This window comes from Moschus berezovskii, chromosome 28, assembly GCF_049115385.1.
Source record: "Moschus berezovskii isolate FMDL1 chromosome 28, NW_MosBer_1.0, whole genome shotgun sequence".
Classification (NCBI taxonomy): domain Eukaryota; kingdom Metazoa; phylum Chordata; class Mammalia; order Artiodactyla; family Moschidae; genus Moschus; species Moschus berezovskii.
Genome location: NC_142487.1, coordinates 3,865,229 through 3,888,071, shown reverse-complemented (window position 1 = coordinate 3,888,071; position 22,843 = coordinate 3,865,229). Strand labels below are relative to the sequence as shown.

Below are 22,843 nucleotides of genomic sequence, written 5' to 3'. Positions count from 1 at the left end.
AATCGGAGGCTAATTACTGTACAATATTGTACTGTTTTTTGCCATACGTTGACATAAATCAGCCATGGGTGTCCATGTGTCCCTCATCCTGTATCCTTGATTTGTTTTGCAGATACTAAAACCCCTGGGCTTTCCTGATGACTCAGTCTGTAAAGAATCCTCCTGCCAATGCAGAAGACATGAGTTTGATCCCTGGGTTAAGAAGATCCTGAAGAAGGAAATGGCAACACACTCCAGTATTCTTGCCTGGGAAATCCCATGGACAGAGGAGCCTGGCAGGCTTATGGTCCATATGGCCCAAAGGCTCAGACACAACTTGGTGACTAAATCACCACCAAAACAGAGAAAGTGAACTGTATGCTGACCACCAGCACATATACCCAAAGCGATTAGAACCAGAAGGCTGAGATTATGAAAACATCACCCTAGTACCATCACCATCAACCAGTCAAGAATTGTGCACAAGCTGATCACACACCCTGACACACTATCCCTCCATCTTTCAGTTCAGTTCAGTCGCTCAGTCGTATCTGACTCTCTGCGACCCCATGAATCACAGCACACCAGGCCTCCCTGTCCATCACCAACTCCCGGAGTTCACCCAAACTCATGTCCATAGAGTTGGTGATGTCATCCAGCCATCTCATTCTCTGTCGTCCCCTTCTCCTCCCGCCCCCAACCTTTCCCAGCATCAGAGTCTTTTCTAGTGAGTCAACTTGTTGCATGAGGTGGCCAAAGTATTGGAGTTTCAGCTTTAGCATCAGTCCCTCCAATGAACACCCAGGATTGATCTCCTTTAAAATGGACTGGTTGGATCTCCTTGCAGTCCAAGGGACTCTCAAGAGTCTTCTCCAGCACCACAGTTCAAAAGCATCAATTCTTCGGCGATCAGCCTTCTTCATAGTCCAACTCTCACATCCATACATGACCACGGGAAGAACCATAGCCTTGACTAGACGGACCTTGGTTGTCAAAGTAATGTCTCTGCTTTTTAATATACTATCTAGGTTGGTCATAACTTTCCTTCCAAGGAGTAAGCGTCTTAATGTCCATCTGTAAAAGCCACTGGAAGCGTGAGGCTTTCTCACTTGGCCCTGCAGTCAATACTGTACTTCCCTTCTTTACAACCCAGGGTCATCAGATTGCCTTGCTGTGTATAGGGCAGGTGGACCCAAGTTTGGTTTGGTCCCTCTACACACAGGAATAGGCTCAAGGATGGACATGACTCCAGCAATAAGAGGATTTCCCAGGTCCTAGGAATGATTTAGGCTTTTCGTTGTGATTGCTATGCTTCTGGGATTCCCCAAAGGCTCAGCAGTAAAGAATCCACCTGCAGTGCAGGAGATACAGGAGATGTGGGTTCGATCCCTGGATCAGGAAGATCCCCTTGGGCATGCAGCAGGCAGGACAAGGTACTGCAGAGCACTAGCAGGGGTTTCTCCTGACCACGACACTCCCTTGACCTTCATCATGGATCGAGTGATTTCCTGAACTTAGAAAAGAAGTGTTGACCTGGTTTTGCAATGTGGCATTTGAAGTCATTGCTGAAAGCTCTGTCAGTTCTCAATAATTTTATGCTCAAGTTAATATTTTGTTATTTTTTTCTTTAAAAAAAAAAAAAGTCCTCTTGGTCAAATACATAAAATTCACTGTGTTCTCTGCACTCTACTGGACCTTGTTACACTGGACATACTACATTGGGGTGATGGTGATGGTTCTGAGGAGCTGGTAAGGACACTGTCCAGAACTGTGAAGGATCTGAGGTTCACTTGCATGCTACAAGTCAGCCCACCATCAATTTATGGATCCTGGGTCGAAGCCAAATGACTTTACACTTAACAGCACAGCAAGCAGCATAAGCTTCACGTTCCCATCAGTTCCCTTGCCCTCTGAGTTCCACAGGGGCGATGCAGAGTGGTCCAGGGGATTGCTGAGCATGCAGTGGGGTGGGTTTGCATCACAGCTGAGGAGTCCAGAGTTTAGGGTACCTGAATCTGTTATAATAAGCACAAGTAACCCTGCCCAACTTTTGCCCTGGGGAGAAACATTATGTTTATTATACAACAGTAAGCAAACCTGCCTTCTCTCTGATGGAAACACAGTATCTCCCAAGGCTATTCACTATATAAATCTCCTTGACAAAGACAAAGGCTGTCAAAGCTTCCGCTCTCCGGATGTGAGAAACTTAAGACACTCATGGAGAACTGTTTCTAACAGACATTAGCCAACTTTTCATTTCAACTGTAGCCACTCTTATTTTATAGCACAAACCAGTTTTATCTTTCAAAAATTCACTTTAATCTAGTCATGAGATTTTACAAACAATTGTATGCAGTCAGGGACTAATTTATAGTATGGTTTCTATTCATCTCAGCCTTGAGAAAACACCATAGCAGTCATTATTAAAGGTCTCCATCCATAAATTACTTTTATTTCTCATTAAATGAGCACAGAGTCATTAGCATATTAATAACAGATATGTTTATTATTACATATCCATCAGTGCGGCTTTCAATACCACTTGAAACATGCATATCATCCTAGAGACGAATCAGTTTTCCAGTGCTTCTTATCTGATAGACATTACTGCAAAGCCATTATAAATTACTGAGGAGGTATTTGGTTAAAAAAATAAACAATAAACCATACTGCCCATATGAATCAACTCTTGTTATTGAACAAGAGTTTAACAGTATTTATCTGGTAATTCCTATGTTAACTGGAAAACATCACAGATGTATTGCCATAATTTTCTTTTATACTGGGTGCAACCTTCTACATATTTTTGCAGAGTTTTATAAAGTCATTCATTATTTAAGCAGGTAGTTTGATGCAAAGATTGTATCAATTTATCAAAGTCCAACAAACCTCTAAATATTTTAAATTAAACCAATTATCAATGAAAAAACCCCTGGACACACATAATTTTTTGAAAATATGTTTTTAGAAAATTTTATAGTCATAGCAGTAAAATAATTCTCTCAAATTAAGGCACTAAAAGGGCAATGCAACTTCCACTGAAGGTGTTCTAAGAATAATTTACATTTCAAACAGTGCATACATTTCTTATATGTTTGTTAACTTAATGTCTTTATCACTCAAAACCACAGAGAAACACATTATACAATTACAGAAATGATGTACCCCACAAAATGCTTTTAAACTTGGTTCTTTTGTACAGTTAGTTTCTAATGTCTCTAGTAGTAAAAATAACTCAATATGGCTTGGCAAAAATGCATAGATTAAATGTAAATTTTTTTTTTTTGCCTTCTCCCATTCCCCAATCTACAAACTTGCTGAAACACATACAGTATTTTGTAAAGCATAATGTAGATATTTATTTTCCATCAAGTCCACCATGGGCAATCAACAGTAAGGCTTTTAAATTCTACAGTGAGGGCACTGAAGTCAAGTGATATCACTGCTTTCTTAAAATAGTTTTGTATAGTCTTGCAAGAGCACGAAAACTGAAGTCATTTTTTTAAAAAAACTTTCAGTTGTCTCATTTTGAGATATTTTCTTTACTCCTTCCATGAGCTGATCTTGATAGTGACAGCCATTCCACTTGAAAGTGAAAGTCTCTTCCTCTCACTGGTATGAGGAAAACTGTGTTCTATCATGATTGACAGGCGTTTTCTTAGAAATTCAAAAAGGCAGCACCTTTTTAAAAAAATATATCTAGCTAAGCTTTCCATCAATTGTACTTGCATTACATAGTAATAATTAATCTAATCTACCTGTAGGCAAACCCGCAATAAAAAAACAAAAAACAAAACAAAACAATCCTCAGTGTGCTTTTGTGCCAAAGCAAGGACAGAATAACAGCAATCTTAACCCTGAAGCTTGTGATATTTGTGTCAAAGGAACAGCCTGTCTGCTCTGCATGGTTAGAGACGCCTGCTTCATCAGGTAGCATCCCACACAATTCCACAAGGCACTAGGTCACGTGGTTAACTGCTGGGGGGGAGGGGAATAAAAATTGTAAGTAATGTGCTCAGCTGATAAATACAAAAAACAAAACTTGAAAGGAAAGGTACACATACATTATATATAATAATTAAGTAATACACAACATTTGACAAACAGGAAAAGGGAAAAAATACACCATTATCTCCTTTCTGCTTCTACTGTTTCAAACACATTATCCCCCCTACAAAGCTGTAAACCAATTTTAAGTACTTTAGATTTATTCAGCCTTTATCCTGTACAGGAGAGGCTGATACAGGGTTCTATACAAAGAAGGCCGGAGAGGGGTGATAAAGCACTGGAACAGTATGGCAGCTGAGGAATACAAAAGGAGGAATGGATGTGAGTCAATCCAAAGAATTAGACTTGGATACTGATAATACTGTGCTGTGATTCATGGGGTCGCAGAGAGTCGGACACGACTGAGCGACTGAACTGAACTGATAATACAGAATGAAAGAAACAGGATAAATTAAAGATGGTTTTAAGCCTGCTTGGAAGAGTTGGGTGACATTAGCAGAGACAAATTAGTTCTAGACTCAAATATCCCTCTCAGTAGAGGGTTAACACTCAAGGGAAAGCTGGTATTTGATATAGGAGAAAAAACATAGGCTTAGAAACAGATAAAAATGGGTTCCAATGACTATGCCACAAATTGGCTGTGTGATCTGTGCAAGCTGCTTAATTTCTCTGTGTCCCAAGGTTCCATGCATTAGAGAACTTTGAAGATGGCAATAGCCACTTCTCAAGAAAGGGTTTAATTATGCCCTGCAATTGTTCATTTTCCCATATAAACTTTTTTTTAAATTTTGTTGAAAGTAAACTACCCTCCCTGAAAAAGAAGAAAAAAAGGGTACTAAACTGAAAAGTTTATTTGTAACAATGATAACGTCAAATAATTTTGATTTTTTAAAAAAATCTATGCTAACATAGCTAAAAATAAGATGAACAAAGTTTCACATGAACCTGTTTATATTAAGAAGGGATAAACAGCTGTTTAAAACATTAAGGGTGAAATATGTACCATGTATAACATAACCAATGACAATAAAACCTGACATGGAACTAAATAAATAGGATATTTATAAATATTCTGAACTTTAAACAGGAATCAGTTAAACTACTTTGTAAAGTCGTTTTAAGTCACATATAAAGACCCAACTACAAATGATGCCTTTTACAGGGAAAAGAACAATTTGATTTTGGGTTCTGATAGCTAGTATCCAGTCACTTAGCGTGAGAAAGGTGAACATTTCAATCCTTACCTAGCTTTTCCAGATGTATTTTTGACAACTTTCCGGAAAGACTGATTTGCAGTGGACCTTGTAGAAAGTGTTCGAGGGGATGCACGCACAAAACCAGATGGTGGATTCTTAGGGATCTTCTTTACTAAATGAGTTACCCATTTTTTTTGTTCATCCTGAGAACACGCTAGTAGCAGCATATCTCTTGCTGATGTTACATCATAACTTACTATTTTAAGAAAAAAGAGCACAATCAAAGTCACATAATACTTAAAGGAGACTTCTCAAAGGTTCTTAAAAATTTGAAAACATTTACTACGCTTAATTAAGCTTGGACAATATCTTCTCTTTTTAATTAAGTCAGAAAATTTAAAGAGAAAACATTAGTCATAACCTAGTAAAAATGAAGTAAAATCAGAAATATATATGTGGCTCCACCAGTGCCAAAATATTACATCTTTTTATCTCTTTTCAACTTGTTACAGGAAGTGCTACACTTGAAGAAGTTATCTTATTCAATGGTGTAAGAATCACTTGCACACCTTACCTTTACATGGAGAAATCAAGTCCTCTTTCTTATCTATGTGGTCTCTGTGGCACTTAACATGGCATCGTCGACACTCCAGGGCAGGGGGTGGCTTAAAAACATGCCAGAGAGGTTTGGCACAGGCCTCACAGTTGGCGGGAAAGTGGTAGAGTGTAGGAATGAACTCATGGCCTTTGTGGTTTTGAAAATTTGTTTTTTCAGCCTGTTGTACTGGTTCCACCTCTAAGTCTTTTCTACATTCGCCTTCATTTGCATATAGTATCTACATTCAGAAATGGTAAACAGAAGATCAAAAAAGTCTGGATACAAGTTTCAAATGTATGCATTTACTTCACAAATACACTTATTACTTAGGTAAAGGATCTGCTACAATTATAACTTCAGATTTTTACCTGGAATATTTTAGGAATTTCTTCAGTTTCAGCTCTGTACACATCTCCTTGTGTTACAGGACGAACATGAAACAATTTACTAAAATGAAATAAGATGTAGGCAATTATAAAAACACATTTACAGTAAAAGACAAAAGCAGGTATTTCACTGAAAAAAACACAGAGGTAGCAGATAAGCATAGGAAAAGATTAGTTATTAGAGAAATGTAGATTAAAATCAAAGTTAGTTTCACTATACACCTATCAGAATTTTTTAAATAAAGATAGTAAGAAAACCAAATGCTGGTGGTGATACAGAAAAACCAGATCATTCATACAACTGTGAAAGGTAAAACTACAGAGCCACTCTGGAAAAAAAGAGTATGGCAATTTCTTACAAATCTGTATGAAAACTGGTACATGAATGTTCAAAGCAGCTTTATTTTTAATAGGCCAAAATTAGAAAAAACTCAAATAAATGGTTAAACAAACTCTTGATATAGTCATACAACAGAACACTCAATCAAGAAAAGAAAAAAAACTACAACTTGGATGGACTTCAAGGGAACTACACTGAGTGAAATAGCATATCTCAAATGTTACATACTATTTGATTCCATTTATATAACATCCTTGAAGTGACAAAACTACACAAATGGAGGACAGATTAGTGGCTGCCAGGGATCAGAGGAGGGCACAGGAAGGGTGCTTCCTAAGGCTACAACAGGGCATGAGGGATCCCTGTGCTGGAACTTCTCTGTGTTTTAGCTTGGGCCTCTTTGACCTATTATTAATGACCAACATAATTATATACTTTTTGAGATGTTCTACGATTGTAATACCAATAAATACTTGACATTTACAAAAAATGCTTTTCGAATACATCAATCAGGTATGCAATATTTTCTCTCTCATATTTTGATAAAAGTAGGATTTAATATAAAGCTGTTATTTAAATTTGTTAGGGAAAGAAGTTTATAACATAGTTATAAAAACTATAAACTAAATGGTAAGTTTAAAAATAATTTAACACTCAACAGAGTTAAGAGTGAATAAAAGGCAACTTACTCAATGTCCAATACCATAGACGGATTGGATTGTTCCTTATCTTGTTCATCATTATAGAACAAAATTTTTTTGCTGCTTACCACAACATACTAAAATGAAAAAAAAACAAGGGAAAGAGAAAACAGCAGTATTAACTTGGTTTAAAGTGGTAAGTATAATACTTGCCTTTTATGTCTAGATTATACTGTATCAATCTAAAAACAATGACAATTAATATAAGTTCTATGATTTAAAAATAAAATATACAACAAAATATCAACTAGAAAAAATGAGTTATATGGTACCTGTTTCTTCCAGCCGTATCTTTTGATATTTCCTCTATTTGGTATTGAAAGCCAACCTTCAATTCTTGATTCTAGAAGGAAAAAAATACATAGTATTCTGTCACAAAAGGAAAAGCTATTACAAGCTGTCTGACAGCATGCAGCAGCAGGCATTGGAACACAGCTACATGAACAAGTGCTAAAATCTGCTCTTTCATGCTTCAATCACACAAATCAACTTTAATGGCCATACAAAAATTGCAGAAAAAAATTCCAAGCCACTTTCCCCATAAAATTAACTTTCAGTACCCAATCATAAAAGTATGAAATAATGACAATACCCTTAACAGCCAGGCAAGACTGGAATGGATTGCAGCTTAAATGGGGTATGATACAGAAGACTTTAAATATCACTTAACATTGATATAAAAGTACTGAGCCAAAAAAAAAAAAAATGCAGCAAGTGGAACAAGTCAGAGCCATGATTTACACGAGAAAGAAGAGCAAGCAAAAGTACAGAAGTGTCCTATTACTCACAGAAGATAAGAATAGAAGATAAATAAATAAGGAATGCAGGCAGAACCAACTAGATATAAAGAATAAGAGACAAGCAGTTTATTTGTTTTCTCAGTACAATATTCTGATAAACTTTCTGGTAAAACATCTATAACAATTTCATTAAAAGTGTCCAAATTTGGTTGGGGAGGGGTTCCCTAATTCTAGTGGTAAGTCCAATTACAATTCTTAGCAAACTAAAGAGGTATAAAGCCTTTGAAGTTTGTAGTATCAGAATAAACAGTAAAAGAACACAGAATTCAGCAGGTAAAACTGCTAATGTTTTACCAGTTTGTGCCCACCAGAAACTCTTTGACTAATTCAATCAAAGCATTTTATAATTATTATCATTAACATTTAAATATATTAAATACATACTAAATATAATTAATATTTATGATTTAATTTAGAAATTATTATTTTATATCAGGTGAGAGATAAGACCATAAATGTATTTTTTAGATCTGTTATATTTGAAACACAGAAAAAAAGCAACCAACTTTAAGGTACAATGCTATAATGTGATATTATGCCATTGTTTAAATCATGACCCTAAGGGGAATATATATTACCTTCCTCTGTGTAACTTAAAAGTTGTAAAACAGTTTGGTCTTAAAGTAATGATAATAGGTAACATTTGCTATATATTTATTATTTATCAAGTGCAAGTAATACCTCATATATAATCTATATATAACCTCATGAACATAGGATATTACATTCTCAGTAATATAGGATAAGATGGGTCCTCCTTTCATCCTCCACGTACAAATGAAGAGACTAAGGCTTAGCAAGGTGAACTGACTTGTCCTAGGGTAATCCTAGCAACTGGCAAAGCTCCAGGGTTCACCCAGACAATCTGATTTCTGAGTTTCAATTCCTAGAGCAAGGTGCTAATCTTTCCTTAGACAAGCTTTGCAGTTAATTGAATCAGGAGTGAGGATCTTGTTTCAGCTTCTTCCATGGACCTAATGGCCTTTGATTTTGTTATTCTCCTTCATTTAGTTGTTAAAGTGGAAGAAATAATGAGAAACTTCAGTTCAAAGTGATCCTCTTCTTATCCCTACTTTTTTCTTAGTTGGCATTATTATTTTGTTCATCAATAATTAATCTGTCCCATTAGGCAGTTCCTTGGAAAGTTTGAGAGCAGGGTACCACATCCTAACACTTAAAAAAAATATATATATATATATATATACCCCAAGTGATCTTACACACAGAGTAGTACCTGATACACCTTTTAAAAAATTATTATTCTGCAGTTCTTTCTTTCTTAATTAGCCAAGTCAAGTCACCCTCTATTTAAATAATGGTAGTAATTTAAAAACCACAGGGCTAATTTATATTCAATAACATACAGAAGGCTGCTGATCATTCACAAATATTCTAATTTACAAAAGGAAAAGTTATTGCTAGGAAAAATTCCCTTCAGTGTGCCAAAGTCCATTTCATACCAGTAATTCCTCACTAAAAATAAAAGACATAAAAGCCATGGAAATCTTTTGACATTTATACAAAATTATGTATGTCAAAATATCCTCCTTCCAAGCTACTTCTCTATGAGAATAAGTGCCAGAAATATATAAGCTTTCTGGTTCTAAGTTTAGATTAATTTGCCAGTGTTTTCTTTGAATATACTGACTGAAATATATATTCAATGAATTGTTGTATGGTGCCATTTCAGTGTTCCTATAGAAATTTTATACATCAAAGGCATTTTATGAATTAAATAAGCCCAATTTTATATCTACCCTAATTGAAATAAAATGAAGAAATCAGAAACTCAAAAAAGGTGCTGAAGATATATGAAGGTTTTTGCCAATTTAAAATTGGTTTTTTAAAAAAAAATAAAAATAAAAAAATAAAATTGGTTTTTGCCAACAATGTTATAACGGAATTTCAGTCTTTCCTTCCAGTGAATTCCCTTCAGAGAAGCAGGTAAAACAAATTCAGTGCTTAAAAAAAATTACTGACTCTTGTCGTATATACAACCTAATATACCAGTTTTTTATGCAGTTCTTTAAAATTTTTTTTAGTATGTAAGTACCTCCTTTAAAACTATGACCACCTGTGACCTAAGTGACAAACTGAAAGTATAATATTCTAAATTCTTTTACAATACAAACAGAAATCAGCTTCTCCAGATAAATAAATGCTAAGGACTTCTAAGTCTAGATTATCATCAATAACATACTGCTGCTGCTAAGTCACTTCAGTCGTGTCTGACTTTGTGTGACCCCATAGACGGAAGCCCACCAGGCTCCCCCATCCCTGGGATTCTCTAGGCAAGAACACTGGAGTGGGTTGCCATTTCCTTCTCCAATGTGTGAAAGTGAAAAGTGAAAGTGAAGTCGCTCAGTCGTGTCCGACCCTGAGCGACCCCACGGACTGCAGCCCACCAGGCTCCTCCATCCATGGGATTTTCTAGGCAAGAGTACTGGAGTGGCTTGCCATTGCCTTCTCCGCAATAACATACTACAGAAGTACAAAAAAAAAACTTGGTCCCAGGTTTCATTTATTTGTAGAGCAATTTGAACTTAAAAAATAATTTAGATTTGTATTATTGCAATATCAGCAATTAACTCCTTTAAGAGTTAATTATATGTAACTCATAAGAAAGAGGATAACGTAAGAGAGAGGTGTAAATTAGTATCAAATAAAGCCAATTCAAACATCAAGGCTAATCTCTGAAGACTACCAAAGTTAGGAAACACAGCTAAAGAACCATTCCAAAAAATTTAAATTGAGAAGTGATATAAAAAAGAAAAAAAAATCAATCAATGCTCAAGAATTCAGATGTACTGATTATCTCCAATCATTGATCAGTCTTCCAAACTAAATAAAATATATCATTACCTTCAAAAAATCTTTCAGACTTGTGAATGATAGGTAACTCTCATATTAAGAATGAATGCCAAAACTTTTTACAATTCTTTCTAGATACGACCGCAAAAACTTAACTTTATTTGCCAGAGGTCTAGTAAACGATAAGACTTAATATAGACTTTCAAGTTACTAGTACTCTTGCCTGGAAAATCCCATGGACGAAGGAGCCTGGTATGCTACAGTCCATGGGGTCGCTAGGAGTCGGACACGACTGAGTGACTTCACTTCCACTTTTCACTTTCACGCATTGGAGAAGGAAATGGCAACCCACTCCAGTGTTCTTGCCTGGAGAATCCCAGGGACAGGGGAGCCTGGTGGGCTGCCCTCTATGGTGTCACACAGAGTTGGACACGACTGAAGCGACTTAGCAGCAGCAGCAAGCAGTAAGGTATCTGACACAGAGGTAAAGTAACTTTGATAATATTTATCCATAATTTCTACCTCCAGTGTGAAAGTCACAGCCTCCGATATGAAAAGGTGCAGCACTGCAGAGACCTTTGTAAAATTTCAAATTCAGAACACAGTAATAGAGAGATACCCTGACTGGTCAATGGAGAATGGCCATTAACACCTTTTTCCCCCTCCACTTGAACTTTGAAAATCTTAAAAGCAAAAATCTCTGAAAATACACGGCTATACTAAGTAATATACTCAGAATGGAACCAGTAGAACCATTTAAAAATTTCTTTGCTGACTGATCCTCCTGAATGGACTAATTAGATCAGAATTCTGAAATCTAAATGAATATCTCACCTAAGTTTGCCAGTCAAACCACCTGATGATGCTTCGAGTTTAGCCTTCCTGAATAAGCCAGGATGAAATAAAACTCATTACCTTCCCCCAACCTCATTTCTCAATTCAGATCCTCTAGACAGTATTCACCAAGTCAGTCTCTGAAATGTTTAATCTAATACAAAGAAAACCAAGGCATACATGCTGCTGCTAAGTCACTTCAGTTGTGTCCGACTCTTTGCGACCCCACAGACGGCAGCCCACCAGGCTCCCCCATCCCTGGGATTCTCCAGTCAAGAACACTGGAGTGGGTTGCCATTTCCTTCTCCAATGTGTGAAAGTGAAAAGTGAAAGAAGACATACATAGTAAGACATTATAAACAAAGCTGAAGGGAAATGGATGGAATAAAGACAAAAAAACTTTTGAACGCTGGACCTCTCCAGTGAGAGCACAAAGCCCTTACGACTGGAACCGCCAGAAATTCCCATGTCATACTCTTTATTAACTGATGACTGGGTCAGAACTTTACAATGGTGCTCAAACAACTGCTGAAGCTAGAGATTCTTATTAAATCCAAAGTGATCCTCTGATAAGGAAGTTAAGCTACAAGATTTTCAAGACGTTGGAGGTTTCAGAGAGCCAAAAATGGGAAAACAGAAGGAACTTTTTGACCATTAGAGTAAGAAATATTTATTCCCTGACCTTCCCTTTCCAGATATCTCATTTTGGGCTAGCAAAGCCACAAAAGAATGACTATTACATAGAATACATATCAGAAGTGAATTCACTTCCTATTTTGAATTTCACTTTCTTGACCAAGAACAATAACATGAAATTTTCTAGGTAGTCTATCAAGTTTCTTATTTCAAATTCTCAACAACAACAAAAATAAGTAATATCTGTTAACATAGATCCTTTTCATATCAAATGTGATGAACTGTATCTTTCTTTTCATGCATTATTCAGGAAATACATTAATTAAAATCTACTTCAAGTTTAAGACCACTTAAAACTCTCAAGACCTTGAACCAAGAATATGTAGTACAGTAAATGGGTGTGTCTCTGTGTGTATATGTATACCTTTAAAATTCATAATGCATGGTTTAATATTTATAACCTATTAATTTCTAAGTTGAACCTGCATTATGTGTACTGCTCATCTCTGTTAAAAAGACATAAATGTACTATAATCCACACTACAATGTATTCAAACATGAGTCAGTATTTCTTTTTCAATTGATTCTCCACTGGGGGAAAAAAAGGAAAAAGAAGAAAAAGCCTGACATCCTAGCTCCTCACTTTTGCATTTACTTCACTCCCTGCTGTCTCTCTGCACCTCCCAACTGCTTTTATCTACTTCTCCAAATTTGAAACTTTAAGTGTGGTTGAAGTTTATCATTATAGCACTAGGTAGGTTTCTATATAGAGCTGCTATGCTTCTGATTATTAAGTACAGTTCTTAGTTTAAGCACAAAAATACATAAAACACTAAACAGCTGCTACACATAAAAACATGTACAATTTTCCTTAAACACTGAGAGCTGTAGCACCAGTTTTGACTTTCACTATAGGGATGGGCTGCTCAATACTGATTCATAAACTTCAGGTTTCTGTTTAAGAAGAGCCATTCAGATCTATTTTAAGAGCCTAAGACTGTTTATGACTGCTTTTATGCTATAAAATGCACTAAGTATGCAAATATCAGACTCTGGGCCATCAGAAACATAAATCCCTTCTTAAAAATTCATGGACAAAATGACAGAGTTAGAAATCCAAATAAAAGAAATCTACATTAATTCCCATGATGTTTTAGCAAACTTGAATGAAGTAACAAATTATTCTTACCTGGAAGGTTTCCATCAGTTTCATCAGCACTGGGAAAACTAGCAACACTTGTAGAATCTGAAAGGTCCAGAAGTTTGGCACGCAGCTGCTCAATGTCACTCTCTTTGCTGGCCAACTGCATCTGAAGCTCATTCTTATGTGCACATTCTTCTACCAATTGCTATTTAAAAGATAAAAAGGTACCAAGACAACGTGAATAATTAAGTTCAAATCTCCAACATTAGAAACTAAGGATCAGTGGAATTATAAAATAAGTAACCTAGAATTGCTAATACTAAAAACTGACTATAAACTTCACGAATGTTTACTACCACAGATTGTAATACAACTATAAAAATGCAAGTTCTCTTCTTCAGTAATATACTGCATGCATAAGCTTCTTTTCTCTTTGCTTTAAAAAAGTATTTTTTTTTCTTCTAAAACACAAAGCATTAAAAACCAAACCCAAACACCTGTGAAAACAATAGAAAATGCTTTTATGGTTCCAAATGAAAGTGTTGTAAAAGATACAGAGGAAAACCCTTGGTGGTTTCTCCAAAAGTAGCATTTCTAATCAAGCAGATGCTAAGCGGTAAAAATTACTCAGTTCAGTTCAGTTCAGTCGCTCAGTCGTGTCCAACTCTTTGCGACCCCATGAATCACAGCACGCCAGGCCTCCCTGTCCATCACCAACTCCCGGAGTTCACTCAAACTCATGCCCATCGAGTCGGTGATGCCATCCAGCCATATAGTTAATAGAGTATCTTCCTAGTTTGTCAAGATCATGGTTCATATTAGAGTGTCAGTAATCAAACTGGGACGAATATAACCCTAAATATGCACTTTTTATACCAAACAAACTAAACAAGACAGATAGTGAGGTATGTACAGTGACAATAAATGCGCGCACAACCTTACCGCTTGCATTTCATTCAGCTCCTTCTGATGTTTCACTACCATTTGGTTGAATTTCTCTCTTTCCTGGTTGAGTTCAAGTTGGAGCTTTCGATTTTCTTTTTCTTTCTTTCTCAAATCCTGCGTATTGGCTTTCTTTCTATCGATTTTAAAGTCCTTTCGATTCATTATTTCTGCCAACTTGTTAACAGCCTATTATGATATTAAAATATTATTAATAAGGTTCTTCATTGTAGCTATTCAATTTAAGCCTCCAGTAAAAATATTTTTTTTTCCTTCAAAATCAGGAAGCAGGACTTTTTGTGTGTGTGAAAATTAGGAGAACCTAATGAAGTTTGGAATATGATAACTGGTAGCGCAAGTAACTATTACTGACTCATCTCATTGTTCAAATGTTTAATAAGAACCAGATAGGCTTACAAAAATCCAGTTACTGCTCAACAATTATTCAGCACTTACTATACTGCATGTAAGCAGTCTGACAGGCACTAGATATAAGGACAGAAAATACAGTTAACCAAAAAGACACCCTAGTCTGGCAGAGGAGCTGGAAAGCAAGCATGACAGTGCTGACTGGAAAATCAGGAGAAAGAAGCAAGCAAGGTGCTACGGAAGCAGTACCTAACTGAGACTCGGAGAGGTCAGGGAAGGCTTCCTGGAGTACCTGCATTTGTGTCCACGTGTGTTTTTAAAAGTACCAACAGGGATTGAATGAGCAAAGAAGAAATAGTATTAAGGAGGGGTGCCAAGGATGACACAAAAATTAGAGGAAACAGTACACAGGCAGAAAGGCTCAAGACAATTTTTTTCTTTTAGACAAGTAGGAGAGCAAGGGGACGAGGCACCATACTCAGGCCCTCTCGAATGTGAAAGGCGTTGTAAAAATAGTTGAGGTTAACCCCTTTTGCCAGAAGGAAAAAATATATTCTAAATAAGACAGGACTGTTAAAAGCACAGGAAATTAGCTACATAAACCAAGAAACATAAGCAGTAGTTAAAAAAAAAAAAATCAGATTTTTCCATCAAGATAGAACAAATCCCTAACCACTATCATTTCCATGTAGATTAGATCCCATCAAGGATAAAGAATCCTTGAGTAATTTTTCAGTGCAGTAAAAGCTTACTTCACTGAACTCATAAACAGCTATTTGGGTTTTTTCCAGTAGTAAATCTAACAAAAAAAACATAGAAGTATAATGTGAAGAACATGAAAAGCTATTATAGTTATCACTCATCAAAGACTATCTCTGCTAAAGCCTTCTCTTTTCTTTCAACTAACTGGGTGTATATCCTTCTAGACTTTTCCTAAAAGTATAAGTAGATTATACAAATGTTTCCATTTTAAATGGAATTCTGCAGTACACTGTGTGCTGCAACTTGCTCTCTAAATACTGTATTAAATGTCACAGTAAATACTATTTCTCTGTCATTACATGTAGATCTACTTCATTAATTTTTAATGGCTTCTTTGCATCTCATTGTATGGGTTAGTTTTTCACTTTTAAAAATAAGGTATCAATTTTACTTCTGTATATTTCTTTTGAGAATTTATGGAAGTATTTAAATAGGATAAATTCCTAAATGAGCACATACTGGGTCATAGAATATGCACATTCAAATGCTTTCTTCTGTTAAATTGTTTTTGTATGAATGAACTTTCCCGATGTGCTTATAATACTCAAAGCTGAGTATCATGACTCATTAAAACCTGTCAAGTTGATCGTCAAAAAGATATCTCATTATTGTTTCCATTTCAATGTATTGCTTTACTACTGTAGTTGAACCTTTTCTGTTTTGGTCACACCTTGAGGCATGTGGGATCTTAGCTCCCTGACAAGGATCAAACACGCGCCTCCTACAGTGGAAGCAGAGTATCAACCACTAAACCACCAGTAAGTCCCTATGGTTGAGCCTTTTAAAAAAATCTTTACTGCTTTTTTTTTCTCAAGTGTCCCTTGGCTTTTTCTTTTTTCTACTCAACATTTTTCCTATTTGCAGATTCTCTTTATATTTATCCATATATGATGTAAATACTGCTCCTAGTTCATTTTCTTTCAACTCACGTTCTTTTGGACTATGGACAAGAACAAATGTTAATCTTTATCTTCATGGTCTATGTTTACAGAGAGAAGTAAAATCTCCACTGAAGGATTTTCCATGACTATTAAGTGCATTTTTGAAAGATTACTTTAGTTGAAGGATTACTGATAGAGAGTAGATTAGTGGTAAGGAGCTATAAGTACAAAATATTTTACTGTTAAAAAAAAAAATCAACTGAGGTACACAGTACCTTTTGAAGAATTAAAAACTACTGGATGACTTGGTACCATGATAAGATATCAAGTTTTTGTGTAAAAAACTGATCTAGCTGCAAAATACACAGCAAAATGATACATCCACCCCTTTTTAAGTTTCTCACTCCCCATTCTTCTCTTTCTTTTCATTCTTCTCTCTTGACTTCAGTCAAGCATATGCTTTCTCTTCATTAAGTTTTCCTACTGTCAATTATGGGTCCTCCATACAATCTAAAACATACTTTTTACTAATCAGATAACTAGACAAATTAGCTTTCTTAACTGAACTGAAACCCTATTTCCTGAATAAGACTTCTACATTTAATGAAGAAAGAACATTACATTATTTGTTCCAATGACTTGACAATCTCAATTTTAAGAAAAAGGAAATGAAGAGTAAATGTTAACTTCTGAATATATGATACTCAAATACAAACATATGGGGAAGGCTAAGCGCATGTATACCTGTGTTTTAAGGGTTCGTTCTGTATTGATATTCTTTTCAAAGGCAGCCTTAAGGATATTGATCTCCTCCTCCTTCTTCAATTTATATTCTGTCAACAAATTATATAAAATGTCATATATAATATGCCATTAATTTCTGCCTTGCAAACTAACAATGTCCTTCATTATTCAAATTAGTACATACTACATAGTAACTTTCATAGTAACTTTCAGTGACTTCATTCTTTTTTTCAGTTTATTGAGGTGTAACAGACAAAATTTTAAGATTTTAAAATGTACAATGTGAAGAACTGATATATGTAGACACTGTGAAAGGATCCCCCCACAATCAATTTAATTAACACATACATCACCTCATATATTTACCTTTTTGTGGGGAGAGTGATGGTGAGAATATTTAAGTTCCCTAAGATAATACTTAGGGGCTTCCCTGGTGGCTTAAACAGTAAAAAATTCACCTGCAATGCAGGAGACCTGGGTTCAATCCCTGGGTTTGGAAGATCCCCTGGAGAAGGGCATAGCTACCCACTCCAGTATTCTTGCCTGGAGAATTTCATAAACACAAGAGCCTGGTGGGCTACAGTCCATGGGGTCACAAAGAGTCAGACACAACTAAGTGACTAACACTATTCAAGATAATACTTAAGGCTACACAAGTTATTTAACATATGAAAACAAATTCTTCAAAACCCTAACACACAACAAAGATTTACCTCTGAACTTGATTTTAACGTTACAATTTTTAAAAAAAATCTTACATACCTTCCTCTGCCTTCCTCATTTTATCAGTTAGCTCTTCATTTTCTTTTCTTAATAATTCAATATCTTTGGTTAGCATGCTGTTTGTTTCTTCAAGCTAAACAAAGCACAGAAAGGTTGAAGTTCTATAGTCTCTTTGCTACTCTCATATTTAAAGCATTAATCTTTAAACAAATACTTGCAATTTCCATAGACAAGGACAGGTCAGACACTGCTTAACTATAAAAATGTCTGGTTTCCAGTTTGAAATATGTGGAAGTAATTAAAAATATTTTAAAGTAACTGTTAACTTCCCAAAATTATTTCAGTGTGCATGTATACATACATAGTCATACAAATGAAAGGAATACAAAATGTAATGAAATAAGAACAAGACTAAAAAATATATATTTAGTTCTCTGTCTCTGTGACCCTCAGCAAGTCACAGTTCTGGGCTTCAGTTTCTTCATCTGAATAATGGTGACAAAAAGGACAATTTAAAATGTTTGGCTATTAGCATAAATGATACCACTGTGGGCCCATATATTTCCTCCCCGTTTGTTCCTTCCCTGACCCTACCCAGACTGCACTGTGTGATAAAATCACTTCAATGCCATCAAGGGCTTTGTAGGTAGTAGTTACCAAATAATCAGAAGTGGCCTCTATGCTCTGTAGTCCCCAAACAATGATGAAGACCTTTGCTGACATATTCCTGATTCCCACAAAACTAGTTACCTATTCATAAATCTTGATTTAGGAACACACTTCCTATTTTTAAGCACATACCTCCCATACCCTAGGTTAACTATAAAATTGTCCCAATGGTCCTTTGGTGGTGTGGAGTGCAGCCGGGAATGCTTCTAGATCATTTTCTGCCCATACCCACTCCATGAGTACTGGACCCATATTAACCTGTCCAAAGACTGTACAGAGCTGCCTGCCTTGGCGTTTTAGTCTAAAGATACCTTCTCAGTTCAGTGGGCACTTTTCATTCTCTCTGCCCTCCAACAATTACTTTCAGTAATTTACTTGTTCCCCATTCTATTTATATGACTGCATTTGAATCCTATGACATAGGTATTATTTTTATTTTATAGTGAAGAATCTCAGGCTTGAAGAAGTCAAAGCAAACTGCCAAGATGACGTAACTTCTTAGGGGCAAAGCTGGGGTTTAAATCCAGATCTACTTACACCAGAGCACTTGATGGTGGCTTTACCACCAAGAAGAAAACTCTAATTCCCCTTTCTAACCCCATAATCTATTGACCATACTATACATTTCAGGAATAGACAACTGTTTGTAGTAATGGTTTCTCTATAATGGATTTGTAGATATCCACAAAGAATTTTTGTGGATATCCACATCCCAAAAGAGCATCTCTGAATTGTATAGAATTTTGGCCATGAAATCAGTTGCAATTTATTAAGATAATAAAGCAAATGAATTTAAGGTTAAATATTTCTTCACATAAAATATATTAAGATCTATAACCAGAAAGGGGGAAAAACCCAAAATACTGAATAAGAATTTCAATTATTAACAATTGTTTTAGATTATATAAACTATTTTATATATGCATACAAGTAGACCATTGTGTGTAAAGAAATACTCATGCACATACACTTACCCAAACACTTTAAAATGTGGCCTGTTTAGATTTTTCAATTAAGTTTAATCACATAACTTAGCTAACTATCACTTACCCGACTAAGAGTGTGATCTTTGTCTGTAATCTCTTGTCTATTTCTTGAAGCAGCTTTCTTGCTTTCTTGGGTCAGTTCAAAATACTGCTCTTCCAGAAGCCCTCGAGCCAGCTGCTCAGATTCAGCCTTTGTTTCTGCTAGATCCAACTGAGTAGCAAGAGTTTCTCTGGTAGATTTAAGAGAGAGATGAGTATAAACAAATCCAATTCATTCTTCCAACTTGTCAAAAACACAATTCTATTTAAATGATAAAAGAATTAAGTATTCTATTGCTTAAAACAAACCCTGAACCCATTACAAACTTTCTAGAAAAGTAACCTCTCACACTTTGAAAAAGGATGCTAAAATTTTGTACGTTATTCTGCTTAACTAAGAAAAGGTAACAGAACAATGGCAAGCAGTCTACTTCTGAAAAGGAATTTGCTGGGATCTGGAAGGAAAGGCATCATGGCACAGAGGGAAAGTCACTGGCTTGTAAATCAAGAGGCCAGACCTAGACCCTGATCCCCTTCTACCCCCATACTATCCCACTGGGTAGGGACACTAGGCAAGTTCCTTACACTTATAAGAACTCAACTTAATCAAATCCATAAAATAAGAGGATTAAGCTACATTATTTTTGAGGTCCCTTCTAGCTCTGAAATTTAATGAGATTATGAAGATTTATAAATAATTTGCAAACCACTATAAACTATTCTAGGAATGCTCCTTGGGAATTACCCTCTAAAGCCTTTCAGAATTGACATTTGGACCACGACCATATCACTGCAGTTCGCCTGCTCTTCCTAGGAAGAGATAAGTTATCTCAGTCATAACTGTAACCTGTACATACAGTAGGTACTCAATAAATGTTTATTATATAAATGAATGACTTCCACCTACTTTCTATTAAGGGAGTACTACAAATAAAATTTTCTGTCTCAAGCCTAAAGAGGAAGACATATAGTAACTACAAAACACAGTAATAATATCCATTCTTTTGTCCAACAAATATTTAAAGCTCCTATGTGCCAAACACTGTTCTGGGATTTAAGGCATGCAGCAGTAACAAATTCCTTGCCCTCAGAATGCATGTATTAGCAAGGTGAGACAATTTAAAGAAATGAACAACATACAGTATGCCACAGAGAATAATAAAAGGAAGGGTGAAGAGGCTGTAAGGTGTGGTCACTATTTTATTGAGGGCGACCAAGAATGTCTCTCTGCTAAGCTGGTATTAGAGAAAATAAAAGAAGGAAGTAAGAGAGGAGCCACGCAGGTATCTGGGAATGCTTTTAGGCAAAGGAAACATCTAATAAGAAATATTCTGAAGGAAGCTAATGTGAGGGGTGTCAGGGGTGGTTGTGAGATGTGATAAGTGAACTGGGGAAAAAGAACAAGCGTTAGAGGCTTTCTAAAACAACAGAGGGACTCTGGCTTTTACTCTGAGTGCTCCATTCAGGCTGCTGGTTAAAACCAGACTTCGTAGGGGGACAATGGCAGAAGCGGCAAAATAGTGGCAGAAGCAGCGTGCAGAAGCAGCGAGGAGACACCTGAAATAATCAAGACTGGAGAAGATGGCAATTTGGATCAAGCTGGTAAATGATGAAAAGTGGTGAGAAGTGATCAGATTCTGGACAGGCTTTTTAGTTACAGCTAGGCTATATTGATGGACTGCATGCAGAATGTAAGAAAAAAAGAAGAGTCTAAGATGACGCCAACTTTTGGATTTAAGCAACTAGGACTAACAAAACAGCTAATATTGACACGAGGAAGACAGCAAGGAGCAGGTTGGGGAGTAAGGCACTTTTTCTGGACATGTTATATATGATATGCTTATTAAACACTCTAGTGGAGATGTCAGACAGCTGGATTTACAAGTCTAGAATTCAGGGGCGAATATACTTGTACACTGATGTTATTTAAAGCCATTAGGCTGGATGAGAACAACCAGGGAGTGATCCCTTGGGCCCTCCATAGTTTAAAGGTCTCAGAGATGGAAAGCGACACAGGAGCAAAGATGGGTGAGGAAGAGGAGACAGTTCAACAGGAGGAAAAGAGTTCGGTGTCACAGAAACCAAATTCAGAGAGAGTAATCAGTGACGCCAACTGCTGCTATTAAAGAAGATAATAACTGGCTGCAGTCAGTCCTTAACTATTAGGAAGTCCCAGCTGACCGTGAAAAAGGTTATTTTGGTAGAGTAATCGGTGCAAAGTTTTGAATCAGCTCAAGAAAGAATAAGAGAAGAGAACCTGAAGGTAAATGGCATGTCACTTTTCAAGGAAGTGTGCTACAAAAGGAAGCAAAATATAGGTTGCTATCTGTACACAGATAGATAGTTTAAAGGAAAAGAGGTTATTTTTTAAGAAAATGTTTATCTCTATGCTTACGTAACAATGGAAATGACTACAGAAAGGAAAAAAATGATGCGGGAGTGTAACTAATTCACTTTGCAGTACACCTGAAACTAACACAACACTGTAAATCAACAACACTCCAAGAAAAATTTAAAAATAAAGAAAAGAAATGAAGGAAAGATGAGAGAATTATCAGAGTCACAGGCAGAAAGGGATGGGATCGAAGAGCTGCCTTTTAGGTCAACTTGTTAAACTTTGTCTATTTTCATGAATCAGAAGGAAGGTAGGGTTTACATGTACAGCTGCAGACAGGCAGTGGCTGTGTTAGTGGAAGAGAGTAGATGTCCCATGACTTTCAGGAAACAAGACTATTTGCTGAGAATGAGAACAAGAAGTTGTTGATTTGAGGAGGGAGGAAAAGATAAGACATACAACAATACAACAATGTGAGAAAACTAGCTTCAATGTCTGCTCTTACACTATCCAGCTATGAGCAGTTATTAAACTAAATGGCTTTATAAGACTGCCTCCTTGTAAAGCCCTAAGCACACATGCAATAGAAATTAATCCGCCTTACAATACTAAGAGGAAGACCCTAAATATCTTTACCTAACATAAAAATTATAATGTGCAAATACTACATGAACTATTTATATACAAATATGTTTGAAGATTGAGAGACCTTTGAAAACAATTTACTGTCACAATTTAATGAATCTCTGAACAGCTGCTATAGTGTTAAAGTACCAAATTATTTCTTCACCGTAAAGGCAAATTTTAGTCAAAATTTAGTTTGATTTGTTCTGAATTAGGCCAGTAAGATTTGCTATTCCACTGCCATAAGAATAAAGACACAGCTACTCTCTATGTTTAAACTTAAAAGTTAAGAAATCTTTGCTGTAGAACTGATTGTTTTAAAGTAAAATGGACATA

At 36.0% G+C, this 22,843-nt stretch overlaps 1 protein-coding gene across 5 annotated transcripts in view; it reads right to left on the bottom strand.

The window, feature by feature from the left end:
• Nucleotides 1-2,458: 2,458 nt before the first annotated feature.
• The window catches only part of ROCK1 (Rho associated coiled-coil containing protein kinase 1), a 130,273-nt gene continuing 109,888 nt past the window's right edge, over nt 2,459-22,843 (bottom strand). For 3 of the 5 annotated variants that reach the window (XM_055417121.2, XM_088833397.1, XM_088833398.1), the window contains 11 exons: nt 19,574-19,739; nt 17,894-17,987; nt 17,132-17,220; nt 14,376-14,564; nt 13,479-13,638; nt 7,481-7,551; nt 7,197-7,285; nt 6,150-6,228; nt 5,758-6,019; nt 5,232-5,439; nt 2,459-3,957 (listed from right to left, as the gene is read on the bottom strand). In XM_055417121.2, coding sequence (XP_055273096.1) covers nt 3,951-3,957; nt 5,232-5,439; nt 5,758-6,019; nt 6,150-6,228; nt 7,197-7,285; nt 7,481-7,551; nt 13,479-13,638; nt 14,376-14,564; nt 17,132-17,220; nt 17,894-17,987; nt 19,574-19,739 — 1,414 coding nt within the window. In that variant the 3' untranslated portion in view covers nt 2,459-3,950. Of the gene's footprint in view, nt 3,958-5,227; nt 5,440-5,757; nt 6,020-6,149; nt 6,229-7,196; nt 7,286-7,480; nt 7,552-13,478; nt 13,639-14,375; nt 14,565-17,131; nt 17,221-17,893; nt 17,988-19,573; nt 19,740-22,843 lie in introns of those variants that run through there. The other 2 variants (XM_055417122.2, XM_088833396.1) reach the window with 2 other exon arrangements.